Source organism: Schistocerca cancellata, chromosome 5 (genome assembly GCF_023864275.1).
Source record: "Schistocerca cancellata isolate TAMUIC-IGC-003103 chromosome 5, iqSchCanc2.1, whole genome shotgun sequence".
NCBI classification, from domain to species: domain Eukaryota; kingdom Metazoa; phylum Arthropoda; class Insecta; order Orthoptera; family Acrididae; genus Schistocerca; species Schistocerca cancellata.
The window spans coordinates 526,481,364-526,498,953 of record NC_064630.1 but is presented as its reverse complement, the minus strand read 5'-3'; the positions used below and the strand labels follow the sequence as shown (position 1 = coordinate 526,498,953).

The window sequence follows — 17,590 nt, the reverse complement described above, 5'->3', positions numbered from 1 at the left end:
ACTCAAGAACAGGTCGCGCTAGCGTCCTGTATGCGGTCTCCTTCTCAGGTGAACCACTCTCCCCTGAAGTTCTTCAAATAAACCTAAATCGACGATTCGCCTTCCCTACCACAGTTTTTACATGCTCGTTCCATCTTATATCGCTTTGCAACGTTACGCCCAGATATTTAAACGACGTGACTGAAGCATGACACTACTAATACCGTATGTGAACATTACAAGTTTGATCGTTCTAATCACCGAGATCAATTTACATTTTTCCACATTTAGAGCTAACAGCCATTTATCACAACAACTGGAAATTTTGTCTAAGCCGCCTTTTATCTCCCTACGATTACTGAAGTTCGACACCTTACCGTACGCCACGGCATCATCAGGAAGCCTAGACCCCGTTCTCCGAAACACACTGAGCCGTGGCGCTCGTTACTGGCACCGCCAGTCTCTTTGATGTCCATTATCGATCCTTCGATGTTTCTCATCTTTGCTTGCCTTGTTGGGTTCCGCATTCGCGGGATTAGTGGCAGTTGACGTTTGCTCGGACTACCTGCTGAGACGCCGCAAGGTACGAGGTGGGAAGCAACCACGTTGGAGTTGGTTTTGCGCGGTCTGCCGGTTCAGGATGGAGGATATGTGTTGGCTGCCTGCTTGTCTGCTCTCCTGATTTTGCTCGTGGTGCCTTGCGACCGCCTAGCTTGGGTTGCTGCCTGGTGTATCCTACACGAGCCATACCGGACGTCCAGCAGACGTTAAGCAGCCTTGTGTTTCTTTTAAAGAAAAGGAGCAAATGTATCAGACGTTTTTTTAACCAATTTTGGTGGCCTCTTAAGTGTGGCCTTAGCGTTTACACTGCCTTTGGGGAGAACTAATTCTTTTAAATTTAAATAGTTGGGCTTCCCTGTCCTTTATAATCTTTTGGGGGTTTTATTTGAATTTTCTCTTTGGGGTTCCTTCCTTGCGCTTGGTTAAATGTTTACTTGTATAGTGGGAAGTGACTCCTGGTTAAAACTCGGAGAAGGTGTTTGATGTTACTGCTGCCTCCGGCATTCGTCTTTTCAATTAAGTGTTGTCATCCCTTCGAGCGACCTGGTGTCACTCCTTGTTAATTAATGCTGCTTTATGGGTACTTAATTTTGAATTGGCCATTTGAATTAATATTTTGGAGTGCAGCATAGCACTAAGGCAACCTCATTGTATACCACCTTGTGCCCCGGTCTAGTACCTTAATTTTCAGTGGCACGAGTTTGCTCCACTACCGGTTTTACTGATGTGCTCCCTTTAAAATCTTGTCTTGTATAAGTTTGCCCCATGTGTGTCTGGGAACACAGATGAGCTTTAGTGTGACTTCAGTGCTAGGCAGTTAATGGAATCATCATTTTAGCTTGGTTTCCACTGAAGAGTTTGAGTGGAGCATAGTGTGTTTGATTTGTTATTCATTTAATTACTGTACGTTTGTTTATTTAATGGGGAACAAGACATTTAAAGCCTGTTGGTATAAACTCCCTTAGTTGTTGGGTGTTGCTAATTCGTTCCAAATGGCCTACAACTTATTCAATGGCAAGGCTGTTGATTAGTTGGTCACTGAGTACAAATTCACGCTATTTATTTGCTGTCGAAATTGTTAAAGTGTCTGTGTCGTGATTCGATCACTAGCTACGTGTTTGAGCTAAAGTGATATAATCCTTGCATTGACACATTGGGTGTACCTCACAGAATTGTCCTTTCGTTGCTTTACCCGTTGATCAGGGGAACGTTAAATCAATTAATGTCTGAAGTTTTGAGGTGTCAAGGCTTAACACTTGAGGGGCCAAATAATTACTAGGAAGCTATCGGCACGCATGCGAAATGAACTTGAGTGTACATTTTACTGGCGAGTGCAAGGTCTAGGAGAAAAGTTAGAGCAATGCGTGGAAAGAATTCGTACTGCCATGTTAGCTCTGGAAATGTCTGTCTCTGAAGCGGATGCTGTTCAGAGTATTCTGGAGGGAATGTACCCGGATGATCGCTCGGGGCTTATGTTTTCTAATCGGCCCAAAAGCTTTGTGGAGTCTATTCAAGCTCTTGTGTTTGCCGATTCGCAGCGTAGACTTAGGGTTCAGTAACAGGGCCCATACTTTCGGAAGGCAATAACAGAAGGGTTGAACCTGCGTTCCAGTCTGAAAGGCGTTGTTTTAGATTTGGTGATCACAGGCATTTGGTGCGCGACTGCCCTAATCCGAAACCCCCTGGAGTCAGGTACTTGACGCGAGGGGTGGAGGGGGGGGGGGGGCAGAAACCGTAAGTTCCTGTTCCGATGTGGGCACATTCGTGCTCTCACTAGGCCCCCTCTTCTCTATATCTGTGCCCGCGTACGAAGGGAACCCCCTTTGTGGCTTAATTGATTCGGGAAGTTCCGGTGTCTTTAATTGATTATGACTGGTATCTTGAATTCTGGCGTTTAAATAAGTTGTCGCCTGTTCAACCCACCGCGCAGAGATATGCCGCTAATTGTCAAGCCTTGTCAGTTGTAGGTCGGGTGCAGGGGAGTGATTCCATTTGTAATTTCACTTGGCCGATTACTTTCTTGGTGGTTAAAGATTTAACTGTGTTACTTCTGTTAGGCTGTGTCTTCATTCACCGTACTGGTATGATACTGGACTATGCCAGCAAAACCTTAAGTTTTCAAATTTAAACCTCAGGAAAGAATTTCACTTTGCGCGTGTCGACAGTCTAATTCTGTCAACGTCGTCGGCGAGCATTGTAATCAGCTTGTTAGATTGTTAGATGAATTTCCAGATGTGCTTTCAAACTTGGTGTTGCTAATGTTATTGAGTACCAGATTCAGTTATCCGATAATGTCGCGGTTCGGCAATCTCCGTACCTTCACCTCCCAAGATGAGGATATTAAAATATAAATTAGAAAGTATGTTTAAGGACAGTGTTATTAGGCCATCAACATCTCCATACGCCTTGCCTATGTTTCTTGTCCCCAAGGCTAACAGCAAGGATTTTCGGCCTGTTGTAGATTATCGAGTGTTAAATAAGAAGGTTATTCTGGAATCCGTTCCCTTACAGGATATCCATAATTGTTTTACCTGGTTTGTGGGCGCCAGGTGGTTCACTGTGCTGGATGTGAATCTGGGTTATTTTCAAATTCTTCCGAGTGAAGAGTCCAAGCGTGTCACTGCGCTCTGTGCAGACTGGAATCTTTATGAATTTAACAGAGTTGCGTTTGGCCTGGCCACCGGGGCCGCAGTGCTGCGACGTTGATTGGACCGTGTTCTCGGTGATTTAAAGTTTAGGTGTGTCTATAATTATCTGGACGATGTTATTTATAGTCAAACATTTTAGGATAACCTCGTTCATCTTAGTCAGGTGCTCGATAGATTTCGTTCCGCTGGGTTAACTGTAAAGCCAGCTAAAATTTCTCTGGCTAAACATCAGGTTTCATTCTTAGGCCATCTTACTTCTTCGGACGGAATAAGAATCGACCAAGACCGCACAAGTGGCCTTAAGAGGTACCCTCCTCCGAGAACAAGGAAAGAGGTTGCACGCTTTATCGGCATGGCAAATTATTTTCGAAAATTTGGGCCTAATTTTTCGCAACTGGCTGGTCCTCTGAATGATTTACGTAATAAAGGACAGCACTTTACTTGGGGAGAGTGCGTGCAGGCTGCCTTTGAAGCGATCAAGACTGCTATCTCTAATCCTCCCGTGTTGGGGGTTCCCGAGTTCGGAAAGCGATTTATTGTTCAGACAGACTCCTCTAATGCTGGGATCGCGGATGTCCTCCTTCAGGAAGACCAGGGTGTGAAGCGCCCATTGGCATACCCTTAGAGGAAGCTCAGTAGAACGGAGCTAAATTATTCTGTTTATGAATGTGAGGCGCTTGCCGTACTTTTCGCGTTTGAAAAGTTCAGATTCTATCTACAACATAGAGAGTTCCATTTAAAGACTGATAACCAGGCTTTAAGCGGGGTTCTTGCTCGACCTCGTAAAACCGGAAGGATCGCCAGGTGGGCATTTCCGCCTTCCCATCAAGGGCACTGATAATCAGGTGGGGGACGCACTTAGTCGAATGTTTAATGAAGACGAAGAGTCTCAGTCAAGCGAGCTGTACGAGTCGAATATTCCTCATGTTAATAGTGTTCTCACTGATATTACCGAGCTGTTTGTCAATCTCCGAACCAAGCAGAATGAAGATCCGCTTTGGGGCCCTCTTAAGGGGCTCCGGAACGCCATATACTTACAATGTTAAAATAACGCTTATAAATTACATCTTTCCTCACAAAGTATTTGAGGTAGGAAGTTGAACTTTTTACATATTATTTATTGGAATATGGGCTACAACTTAACACAGGGATTTTACAAAATTTTAGTTCAGTTATTAAAGATGATTTCTTTCCATTGTAATGAAAATTCACAACATTTTTTGCAATTTTTTATTTATATATTCAAAAATATACAATTTTTTGGAAAAAGGCTGTGTTAAATTATGCAGAAGGTACTGTGTAACATTTACTGAAAGTTTGAAACAAATATGTTTGGAAGATCCTTAGAAAACATGTAATTAGTATGAGAAAATAAAAGTTTTGGGAATCGAGCGACAAAGATTGGATTAACTTCTTAGTGCATTCCAGGTCCATGGGATGGATTATCTTCATCCTCTGCAAACTCCTCCTCCAGCTTCCTCTTGTTCCTCCTCCTCTTTACTCTTGCTTGTATTTCTAGACTCTTTACAGCCCTGTCTGCAGCCCGAAGGCGTTCCTTGTCTAAAGCAAGCATCGCTTGTGCCATGTTAGAATGTTATTATTTACAGTAATAACACATACCTTTGGCTTTCCAACATTTCTCCTTTTTTTAAAAGCCTTCAGAGGATTTCTAATAACTTTACTTTTACTCATTATTATACTTCAACAAAACAGAGACTCAAGAAACAGAATTAATTACGAATATTTTCGAGATAACGACAGAGTAAATAAACATGAAACAATCGACAATCACACCAGCGATATATATTGAACCATCACAGGTTAGCCACAACACATACTTTATCTCACATCACTAAAATGTACCTGATGAACACGGACGTTAATAATAACACCATTTGACAGCAGTTTAACAGCGCCACAGTGGGTCACGCCCATGTAGAACACATTTCAAAAAAAAAAAATTTAAAAATAGTTGTAGTCTTCGGAATTGAATAAATTATATATCTATTAAAAGGTAATAGTCTGCAGATTCAGAAAACGCAAAAAAGTAAAAATTGAACTTTTCATGATTTTGAGCCTTTCCGGAGCCCCTTAAGAAGAAGCTTGCGGCTGCATAAGTATTGCCGGGTTATTCTTTAAGGAGCGGTGTCTTGTGTAAGGAGGTTGGAAAGCTGGGCGAGCTGAGGATTTGCTTGCCTCTAGATTTAGTTTCTCCGGTTTTTCGGTATTTCCACCATTCGGTGTTAGTTGGGCACCTTGGTCTTTATAAGACCTTGGGCAAGGTGCGGTCTCACGTGGTTTGGCCATCGTTATACCGGGATGTGCGTCGTTTGTTCAGTGAATGTCACGAGTGCAAAAGGGGAAAGGGGAGTTTGAACGCCTCCTTAGGGTTGCTGCAGGCTCACCGGGAGCAGCGACCTATGGATAAGATGTTTATTGATTTTGTGGGTCCCTTGCCTAGGACAAGGGCTTGTTATCGTTGTGTGTTTGTGGCGGTAGACGACTTCTCACGTTTTGTTTGGTTACTTCCCAGCAGTGGGGTTACTGCTAGTAGAACCATCCGCCACCTGACTAACATTTTCATGGTTCGGGCCGCGCAAACAATTGGTCAGTGATAATGCACTGGCCTTTGCATCCCGGGAATTTAGGCACTATTGCTTTCGTAACGCTTCCACCATTTCACAATTACACCTTATTATCCTCAAGCTTCCCTTGCGGAAAGAGTTAATCGCAACCTGAAGGCAGCATTAATTATCTACCATGCTAATTCACCTCGTCGTTGGGATACCACTATCCCTTGGTTAAAGTCCACATTTAATATGGCCCAGCATGAAGTTTCACAGACAGTTCCCTCGGAGTTAATGTTAGCTTATCGGATCAATTCGCCCCTCTACAACCTTTGGCAAATCAGTGACCTATTACCGATCTCTATTATGCCGGATACGCTCAGAGAGAACTGGCGGTGGGCTCGCAAGAACATACAATTGGCCCATCAGCGAGAAGCACAACGCTATAACCAGGTAGACGTCCCTTTCAGGTTAAGATAGGCGATAAGTTATTTGTGAGGAATTTCGCGGGGCGAAATCCCGGGGTGATTGGATCTGGAAAATTGGTATACCGTTACCTGGGACCGTGTGTTGTCATTAAGGTTTTAGGTTGATTGGTTGTTTTTGGGGTTTGATGGGGGCTAAACATCGAAGTCATCAGTCCCCTGTTCCAAACAGACATACTTGTAAAAGGCCTATACAGTAAAAGCGTAACCTTTGCACCCAGAGGGAGGGAACACCAAGCGGTACACAGCTAAAATGAACACCACAATAGCACAAAATAGAGGACACTTCAAAGGAGCAGAGCAAGTAGTTGACCAAAGTAAAACAGACTACAGTGTTTGATGGTTCAGGTAAAAGGTCAACCACTCAACTACAAACGAAGAACCTCCAGCTGGAAAGCGTTGATAGAAGTACCAACACAACTTGTTACCATAAAAGACACGATTTTGGCATCCACGTCACAATTATAAGTCGCTGGAGTGGGTGTAGTCTGAGAAATCATGCGGGAGCGCCCACACAAGAGCGAGTGATAAAACCCAGCTGCACGGATAAAATGTAAAACTGAGTCAGTTATAGAGGCATCGTCACCGAGAATTAAAGGAAGTGCAGATGGTAAATTAAAGTACTGCCGCAAGGGGCCTAAAAGGGGGCAGTAAATCAGAAGATGGACCACTATCAGCCCTGCATCACAGGGACACTTGGGCGGATTCTCACGGAGAAGGAGATAGCTGTGGGTCAACCGCGTATGTCCAATTCGGATACGGCAGAGAACAACTGAGTCCCTATGCGTGCTCCTCAAGGATGAGTTACATACGGCCGTGGACAACTTTACCATGCGGAGCTTATTTGGCGTGTTCAAGACAGACCATTCAGAGCTCCAGATATCGCGGACCTTGCGATGTAGAGCTGACTGGAGGTCTCTTTCCATGAGACCAAGCTCCAGGGGTGGCGAAGTGGTGGCCTGCTTGGCCAACCGATCGACACATTCGTTTCCTGGAATGCCGATGTGGCCCAGGGCCCACACAAACGTCGCTGAACGACCACACTCGGCGAGAGCAAAAACAGTATCTTGAATACCAAGCACCAAAGGGTCCCGAGAAAAACACTGGTCGAGTGCTTGAAATCCACTCGGAGTCACTGCATATGACAAATGACTCCCTAGGGCAGGAGGAAAGGTGAGCGAGTGTACGATAAAGAGCAACCAGCTGCGCAGTGAAAATACTCCCACAAGGCAGGGAATGCTGCTCAACGTAGTCACCGTGGATGAAAGCAAACCCAGTGGGTCCATCGACCACAGAACCATCGGTGTAGACTACATCTGCATCTCGAAACGAGGCAAGAAGAGCGAGGAATTGTTGACGACGACTGGCAGGTGGAATGGAGGACTTGGAGTCGCAGGACAAATCCAAGCAAAGCCGCAAGCGAGGGAGGGACCTAGGAGAGGTAGAAGAAGAGGGCCGGAAGGATGGAGGAAGGGGAAAGGATTCTAGCGACGAGAGAAGGGAACGAACGCGGATCGTGATCGGGAGGCCCGACCTAGGCCGCTGTCGTAGGAAGGGGAGTGCAGAAGATTGAAAAAGGAGCCTGCAGTTTTGGTGATTGGGCGAAGCATGGACACAGGCGATGTATGACGCGAGCAACTGTTGTCGGCAGAATCGTAGGGGAAGGAGCTTCTACAAGAAGGCTAGTCACTGGACTAGTGTGGAAGGCACCTGTCGCCAGTCTGACGCCACAATGGAGAATCGGGTTGAGGATCTGCAACGTTGAAGGTGCTGCTGAGTCGTACACCACACTCCTGTAGTCGAGACAGGACTGGACTAAGGCCTTACAGAGCTGTAGGAGGGTTGTTTGTGCAGCCCCCCAAACGGTGCGGCTGAGGCAGCGACGGATGTTGACGTGCCGCCAGCACCTTTGTTTAAGCTCGCGAAGATGAGGTGTCCAAGTGAGCTTAGCATCAAACAGCATGCCAAGAAAGTGATTTGTCTCCTCAATATGAAGGAGTTCATTGACAAGGTAGGATGGAGGTGGACCATTCGACGACAGAAATGCATCACTCAGGTCTTAGAGGCTGAGAACTGAAAACCAGGTTGGATGCGAAAATGTGCCTTACAGATAGCTCCTTGCAGCTGCTGTTCAGCGACACTGAAGATTGGGAGAACTGTAATAAAGACAAGTCATCGGCATATAGAGAGGAACAGACCAATGAGCCCACTGCAGCTGCAAGACCATTAATCGCCACCAAAAGAGGGGAACACTGAGAACCGAGCCCTGTGGGACACCGTTCTCCTGAATATGAGCAGAGCTAAAATAAGTGCCAACTCTAACCCAAAAGGAGCGATTGGAGAGAAAACTCCGTAGAAAAAATCTGAAGTGGACCCAGTAAGCCCCATTCGTGGAGTGTAGCAAGTATATGATGGCGCCAGGTGGTATCGTACGCCTTCCAAAGATCAAAGGTAACAGCAACTAGATGTTCTCGGCGAGTAAAAGCTGTACGAATAGCTGACTCTGGCGAGACTAAATTGTCAAACACTGAGTGGCCCTGACGGAAGCCCCACCTGTTGCTGGGCCAGGAGGCCCCGAGCTTCGAGGATCTACATGAGCCACTGACTCACCATCCGTTCCAGGAGTTTGCACATAACGTTGGTAAGGCTGATAGGGCGATAGCTATCAACCACCAGCGGATCTGCACCAGGTTTCAGCACCGGGTTCGGTAACGCTATCCTGCCAACGAGTTGGGAAAACGCCCTCCGTCCAGATGTGGCTAAACAGGGCGAGTAATTCTCACTGACAGTGCGCCGAGAGATGGCGAAGAAACTAGTTATTAATTCGGTCTGGACCTGGAGAGGTATCGTGGCAAGCTGTAAAGGCACTTTGGAACTCCCATTCACAGAACGGGGCGTTGTATCATTCCCAACAGTGCGTGCGAAACGACAACCGCATATGCACAGCCTGCTCTGTAATGGCGCGAATTCTGCACTGTAGCCTGCTGTCGCGGAACTACAAGCGTAGTACTCTGCCAGATGTTCGGCGATGGCAACTGGGTATACCCTGAAGAGAAAGGCAAGTGACAGACGCAAGAGGGCGAAAGCCAAAAATGCGCCTAACCCACGACCACACCTGAGATGGGGCAGTACGAGAAGCTGTGGTGGCAATGTATCGTTCCCAGCAGGCCTGTTTGCTCCGCCGGATTAACCGCCGATCCCAGGTCCACAGCCGTTTAAAGGCAACCAGATTCTCTAGGGAAGTATGACGCCGGTGTCGTTGCAGGGCTCGCTGGCGGTCCCTGATAGCTTCTGCAATCTATGGTGTCCACCAATGGACTGACTTACGCCTTAGGGTACTTTAAGAACAGGGGACAGTTGCCTTGGCAGCAGAAACAATGGCCATAGTGACCTTGTCCACTGCCAAATCAATGTCACCAGGAACCGAAGCAATGGCCAGAGTATCTGAGGTGTAGGCTGCCCAATCAGCTCCACAAAGAGACCATCGTGGCAGCTGGTCAGGGGGTTGGGATTGAAGAAGAGAAATCACGTTAGGAAATTGGTCACTACCACAGAGGTTGTTGTGGACCCTCCAACTGAGGTATGGAAGAAGACCTGGGCTACTAAGGGAGGTCAATGGGCGAGTATGTGCCACGAGTCCAGCTTAATTATGTGGGAGCACCAGTGTTAAGGAGGCAAATGTCCTGCTGTAGCAAGAGAGCCTCAATGTTCCTACCCTGGTCTGAGATCTGGGCCCCACCCCATAAAAGGTGGTGGGAATTGAAGTCCCTCAAAAGGAGGAATGGCGGGGGAGCTGGGCAAACAAGGCAGCTAGGTCAGCAAGAAGGACAACCTCATCCAGGGCAAGGTAGAGGGAACAGATGGTAAGCTCCATTCCTGCCAGGATTCTAACAGCGACAACCTCAAGAGCCGTGTGAAGTGGCACTGTGGCACTAGGAACAGTGGCAAGAAAATAAACACAGACACCGCCAGACAATCTGTCATTCTAGCGGTTCTTATAGTAACCTCAGGAACCACAGTGGGAGGGGGCCTGCCGAACAGGAAACCAGGTTTCCTGTAGGGCCAGACAAGTGGCAGGGGAGCGGCACAAAAGCTGTTTCAACTCAGCAATGTGGTGGAAAAAACCATGGCAATTCCACTGAAGGATTATGGTATCAGACTGTGAAGACATGAAAGAACTGGAACTGGGGGGGGGGGGGATATTTCACGCCTTAGAAGCGCTCGCCACCACTGATTGCGAAGTAGCCTGATCAACTTCCATAGGAGCTGCAGGTCGAGTGACATCTAGCTCCTGAGAGGACGCTAGATACTCCACATCATCTTCAGGTGCAGTGGCTAACTCTTTTTCTGTCTCTATGTCCTTCTCCTTTTGGTTTTTCTTCTTTTTGGTAGGGTCCCATTTGTCCTTCAGTTTATCAGGCTGGGTGGGCTTTTCCAACCCAGTCTCATGGACCAAGGAAGACCTGGAAGCCCTATGTCCCTCAGGTGGTGGCTTTTTCGGCCACTGGCTGACGTCTGGAGGGGCAGTAACTGTGGAAGAGAGGACACGAAGTGATCCCTTCTGCGTGAGGGGAGCCGGAGGATGCAGGCACTTCTCTGGTGCAGAGGTGGGGGCTGAAGTCCCCCAAAGGAGGGGGTGGGGGTTGTTACTCCTGATGTTGAAAACAGGGGAGCAATGGAAGAGGGTGTTCCCCAACTACTAGGGGGGCAGGAATAAACGGCTGTGCTGGAGGGCCCTCAAAATGCGGCTGAGTTTGGGGGCTCATCGCCAGGGATGGTGACATTGAAGCTGCTGCAGCATAAGGCGATGAAAGGCGCACATAGTGACGTCAATCGTACTTGTGTTTAGCCTCTGTGTAAGTGGGCCTGTCCAAGAACTTATACTCCATAATCGTCTGTTCTTTTGATAAACCTCACAGTCTGATGAGCAAGGTGAATGTTTCTGTCCACAGTTGACACAAACAGGGGACGGCGAACATGCGACGTTGGGGTGGGAGGCACGTCCACAATCCTGACAGGTAGGGTTGGCGTCACATCTCTATGACATATGCCCAAACCTCCAGCACAAAGCAGCGCATGGGAGAAGGGATACATCACATCGATGTATCACCACCTTGACCTTCTCAGCCAGGGTGTCAACCTCGAAAGCCAAGATGAAGGCGCCAGTGGCGACCCTAGTACCTTTAGGTCCCCTGAAGGCACGTCATACAAAGTGGACACCGTGGCGTTCCAGATTTGCACGGAGCTCGTCGTCAGACTGTAACAACAGGTCATGGTGAAAAATCAGTCCCTGAACCATATTGAGGCTCTTATGAAGCGTAATGGAGACAGCAACATAACCCCATCTGTTCAGCTGCAAATCAGAAATCGAGGAGAATACGTCTCAGCAGATAATTTAGACCACCGTTCCTCCCCTGGCGTGGGCAGGGAAGGGAACGATTGGGGATCATACTGTAAAGCATTGAACTTTCCTTTCTCAGAGACTCGTGCTTGCGCACTATTCGTATAACTTTTCATGGAGGTCCCACGAGCAGCTACGTAAAGGAATGTCCACTCAGACAGAGCCCTGCTTGCCTGGGTAAACTGAATACAATCGGGGTGCGGCAGGTTCCTCAGATGTCACCCACTAGCAACTGTTCTACCTCAACAGCCATGCGTCCCTCACCTTGTGAGTTATTTTTATAGAGGTTTATACCATCCTTGCAACCCAGGCAGTTAAGCCAAGATCCCCGGGCTCTGTTCTGTACAACGTTCCACCATCACACCACACGGTGGTCATTGAAGCACGCTCAGCGCTTACGGTATTAAGGACTGGTGGAACTTCCCAGTCCCCAGCTCAGGGACCCCAGGGTCGCCAAGCCCGTACCCAGCAACTAAATGCTGAGCCCCCTGAGGGGAAGGTTTTAGGGCCGGTCAATCTGCTAGTGAAGGAGGTGGCTACCGGGAAGTTGTCTGGGGTCCATGTGAGTCAGGTGAGGCCCACTAAGTGGGGGGGTCTTCTTTTCTCCTGGGCACCAGCTGGTCAGGCTTGAGCGGGGGAGGTTGAGCCGGGCGCTCATTACTGGCACCGCCAGTCTCTTGGATGTCCATTATCGATCCTTTGATGGTTCTCATCTTTGCTTGCCTTGTTGTTTTCCACCTTTGCGGGGTGAGTGGCAGTTGACGTTTGCTCGGTCTACCTGCTGAGACGCTGCAAGGTACAAGGTGGGAAGCAACCACGTTGGAGTTGGTTGTACGCGTTCTGCCAGTTCAGGATGGAGGATATGTGTTGGCTGCCTGCCTCTCTTCTCTCCTGATTTTGCTTGCGGTGCCTTGCGACCGCCTAGCTTGGGTTGCTGCCTGGTGTATCCTACACGAGCCATACCGGACGTCCAGCAGAAGTTAAGCAGCCTTGTGTTTCTTTTAAAGAAAAGGAGCGAATGTATAAGATTTTTTTAACCAATTTTGGTGGCCTCTTAAGTGTGGCCTTAGCGTTTACACTGCCTTTGGGGAGAACTAATTCTTTTAAATTTAAATAGTTTGGCTTCCCTGTCCTTTATAATCTTTTGGGGGTTTTATTTGAAATTTCTCTTTGGGGTTCCTTCCTTGCGCTTGGTTAAATGTTTACTTGTATAGTGGGAAGTGACTCCTGGTTAAAACTCTGAGAAGGTGTTTGATGTTACTGCTGCCTCCGGCAGTCATCTTTTCAATTAAGTGTTGTCATCCCTTCGAGTGACCTGGTGTCACTCCTTGTTAATTAATGCTGCTTTATGGGTACTTAATTTTGAATTGGCCATTTGAATTAATATTTTGGAGTGCAGTATAGCACTAAGGCAACCTCATTGTATACCACCTTGTGCCCCGGTCTAGTACCTTTTGGCTTGGTTTCCACTGAAGAGTTTGAGTGGAGCATAGTGTGTTTGATTTGTTATTCATTTAATTACTGTACGTTTGTTTATTTAATGGGGAACAAGACATTTAAAGACTGTTGGTATTAACTCCCTTAGTAGCTGGATGTTGCTAATTCGTTCCAAATGGCCTACTACTTATTCAATGGCAAGGCTGTTGATTCGTTGGTCACTGTGAGTACAAATTCACGCTATTTATTTGTTGTCGAAATTGTGTCGTGATTCTATTACTAGCTATGTGTTTGAGCTAAATTGATATAAACCTTACATTGCCTCCTTAAAATTTGTTGTCATCAGAAGCCCTTAAGAGAACTAAGTTTTGTCACTGCTTATGTCAACCTTTACTGGGAGCAATATTTCATGTAGTTCAATTTTGTCTTAAAATGTGTATTTCTCTGATGAAATAAGCGAGTGATAAAAGAAAAAAAGCAAAGGGGCCTAGTCCCTCCTATTGTGTCCGTTTTGTAACCGTATCACACACAACATTCCACCACTGCACCGGTAGGTGGTCACTGAAGTACACCCAGAGCTTACGGGGACAGAGGGTTGGTGGCACTTACCAATCCCAACTCAGGAACGACAGAGTCGCCAAGCCCGTGCTCAAACTAATGCTGAGCCCCTGAGGTAGTGATTTCTGGGGTAGTTTGCACTCTTACTGGTATTGCTCCAAGGTTAGTACGAAGATGATCCAGTGAATAATGACTTCAGTGTTTATCAAAGAGCATACCCCTCCAGACGCTATCCCAGGTCCAGCACAGTTCTGAAGGATAACCATGAAACATTGGAGAGTGATCATAACCGAAGTACGTTCCTTGAGCAGCAAGACAGAATATAATAAGAGGAAAGAAGTTTTATTTCCGGTAGGTGATAGTAATACCTGTTGCAATTCCAATGCATTATTCTGTGGTGAGGTTGGATATAAATAAGTCGAGGGGAGGTCATGTCACAGAGACTGGCTGGTGTGACATCCACAAATGGCTTGTCAGACTCAGGTTGCAAAGGGGGAGATGGGACCTCCGGTAATACAAGGGAGTGGGAGGATGGTCTTTTACTGGGAGTTTCCTTTCCTCCTGCTCTTTCTGAGGTCGAGGAGTGGCATGTCACAGAGGAAGAGCAGGCTTCTGCACGATCCAGAACTGAAAGAGTGTGCGACATTGGGTACACAGATGGTATGTCCAATTATTGCTGAATAATGGTAGCAGGACTGTGGCCTCAGATATGCTGGGAGAAGAGCTCCTGGTGGGGAGGGTGTGGGAACTGCAGGGGATGGGAGTGGGGAAGAACTGCATAAGGAAGCGGAAGTGGGGGGGGGGAGGAAGGCTGTAGCAGGGACCTTTACTTAGCGACACTCTTTCTTGTAAACTGGGATCTGGTGGGCGTGGAGAGTGGCGGCCATGACAGTTTACGCACACAGATGGCAGACCACAGGACTTCCCTCACGGAGTGGGTGGCCACAGTCACCAAACAGAGCGTCTGTCGTACAGCAGGAAGCCACATGTCCAACATGAAAGCACCGAAACCACCTCATGGAGAGCAGGATGTAAGGCTTCACCTCCCTTGGTAACACAGAACATTGACCACCTCTGGTAATGTATTCCTTTGAAAGCAGGAATGAAGACGCCAGTATCGGTCTGGTTGTCTTTAGGACCCTTTAGCACATGTGAAACAAAATGGACGCCACTTTGCTCCAGATTAGCCCAGACTTGCTCATCAGTTTGCAGGACTAGGCCTTTTGAAAATTCACTCCCTGGACTATGTGCAGAGAAAGGCGAGGGTTATTAGACACCAGTAGGTCGACAAGGCGATCTCAATCACGACGGGCTGCAGATATGGCGACAGAACAAGCTTTGATCGAAAGGGAGCCCGACTGCTTCTCACAGAGACTCCACCGAATACTACATTCTCTACAAGAAACAACTGCCTTGAGGCGGTGAATGTGTCTCCGTCCATCCTAGTACAGACTATGTAGCAGGGATAGTCTTTCATTCCAAGATGGCGAACAAGGCCATCCTCGCCGTGTGTAGCCATGGAAAGGAAGAGTCAGTCATCAGTCCCTAAGCTTAAACACTACTTAACCTAAATTATCCTAAGGACACGCGCGCGCGCGCGCACTAGCACGTACACGCCCGCACACGCACGTACACGCCCGCACACGCACGGAGGACTCGAACCTCCGCCGGGACCAGTCGCACAGTCCATGACTGCAGCGCCTTAGACCGATGGAAGAGTCATCGGAAGCAACATTCAATGACCTATCACTAAGAGATGGCTCTATGACAATGGCCAGAATTTTGCAACTTTATACGCTTCATGCACCAAGAATCGGCATCATACCACCCACTCAAATCAGGGACTATTTCCATGGGCCCCACCCAGCGACATCAATGGCCATTTGGCACTGTGGCCATTGCTGGGAGTTCTGATACTCGAGGATGACAAGCATACGCCATGGGGGGGGAGGGGGGAGCAGTTCAGGTACCAGTAGTTTGATAACTTATCAAAGGGCTCAAGCAGATTAGTAGGTAACAGCCCCACCACACAGACTGGCTGCATGAACTGGTAACCCAGTGGGGTGGGGGATGGGGGGGGGGATACGGCAGGAAAGGAAGAGGGGATAGAAGGGAAGGGAGAGGAGAGGAGAGGAGAGGAGAGGAGAGGAGAGGAGAGGAGAGGAGAGGAGAGGAGAGGAGAGGAATCCACGCTATATACGCTGCAGAGGGAATTCTTCCCCAGGTGGCTCACACAAAAGACAAAATTTAGGAGGTCAAACCTCAAGGGGAACAAACGTCAGCAAGGATGAAAGAACAGGCAAGAGGATGAAAATATTAGGGAATACAGAGAACCAGATGGATAGCCAAGTAGACATAAATAAAAATACGGAGAGAGGGGAAGGAGGGGGTAGCAAGGAACGAGGCAGAATGGGGAGGGAGGGGCGTGATGAAGGAAATGCAGCTTGGGAAGGAAGGTTGGGCTGCAATAGGTAAGGTACCATGTGCGCCATGCACGAGCTTACGAAAGAACTGTGAGCCCCCTGGAGAACAGAAGTGGGGTGTGATTCAGATTTCAGATTGACTTTTATAAGTCGTTCACAACACATCGTTACTGTCCCTTCGTGGGGAGAACGTAAGCAAGAAAGAGAAGGATAGTGTCGCAAATTGAGAGAAGAGGTCTACAGATGTTGTGATAAAGGAAGTCGAGATGCAAGGAGACCTGCAGACAATCGATACTTGGTGCAAGTGGTGCCAGCTCACTGTCAATGTTATCAAATTTAACATATTATGCACATACAGGCAGAAAGACCCATTGTCATATAGTTACACTACAGGCGCTTAGTCGGTGGATCCAGCCACCAGCGTTAAATAGTTAGATTTATGCATTCACAATAGTTTAAAATGAGATTACCACATGAAACTCACTGAAAAAAAATAGCCGACCAGTTGCAATGGATAAAGAATTCTTTACCTAGGTTTCGACAAATTGCCACCTTCTGAAGAAGATAAATTTATATTTATTTTATATTTGTCGAAACCTAGGTAAAGAATTCTTTATCCATTGCAACTGGTCGGCTGTTTATAATTTTATTACGTGGAACCGTTGCTGTTGTGCAGCTATGTTTAAAAAATAAAAAAAGAAATAGATCAAAAATCTCTGATCTTTTCGTCTCGTCAGCGTGGAACGTACTAGGTAGGACCGACCGAAGATCCAAAGTACAGCACCTTCTTTGGACAAATCCAGCAGTTTCAGGCGAGACATCGCTCTTGTCTTTTGCGACTAATAACGTATCTAGCGCAGTGCGTGATAAAACTGCTTACCTTTGATCCTGCACCCAGTGCAGACAAAAGAAGGAGAACACCTTTGGGAACGGTCCTAGTCTCCAGACCTCGGTTTCTTCAATACGCGGCGTGCCAATGTCCAGCTGATGGAAGCACAGACGTGGCCCAGAGAACCTGTCTGCCGCCTTGGCTACCATGGCGGGGTTGATGTCTACAGCGAGGACGCTGACTCCTGGTGGCAGTCGCGGCAGCAGCTCGTGTCTCGTGACGTCACCAGCACCGCAACCAACGTCCAGCACAGTGCCTTGCTCGCACCGCCAGTCCAGGGCCGGCCACAGCTCCTCCAGCACCTTGTTCACGAACTGCTGCTGGAGGCTGCTCGATTTGGCGTACAGCTCTGCGTCGTTCATTTTACCTGTAAGGTTACTCTCATTATTGTTGCCATTATGAGTCTATGAACATATATAGACAACATGGACACCAAAAAGCAAGGACGACCGATCGGAGTTCTTCACGTCCCGGTTCCGATACAGTCAATTGAGGCTAAATTCAATCTCTGGTAGGCAGAGGATAGAAAATGGGAATCAGGCGATTTAAGTAACAGCTACGGCACTTCCCTGTCGACCAGATCTAAACGGCCATGGACGATTCAGTCTGTAAATCTAAGCAGGCTACGGCGACTGACATGAC

General features: G+C 47.5%; 1 protein-coding gene across 1 annotated transcript in view; it reads right to left on the bottom strand.

Moving 5' to 3' along the window:
• The window catches only part of LOC126187737 (juvenile hormone acid O-methyltransferase-like), a 127,392-nt gene that overhangs the window by 59,749 nt on the left and 50,053 nt on the right, over nucleotides 1-17,590 (bottom strand). The window contains exon 2 of the mRNA XM_049928987.1: nucleotides 16,940-17,315. Coding sequence (XP_049784944.1) covers nucleotides 16,940-17,310 — 371 coding nt within the window. The 5' untranslated portion in view covers nucleotides 17,311-17,315. The remainder of the gene's footprint in view (nucleotides 1-16,939; nucleotides 17,316-17,590) is intronic.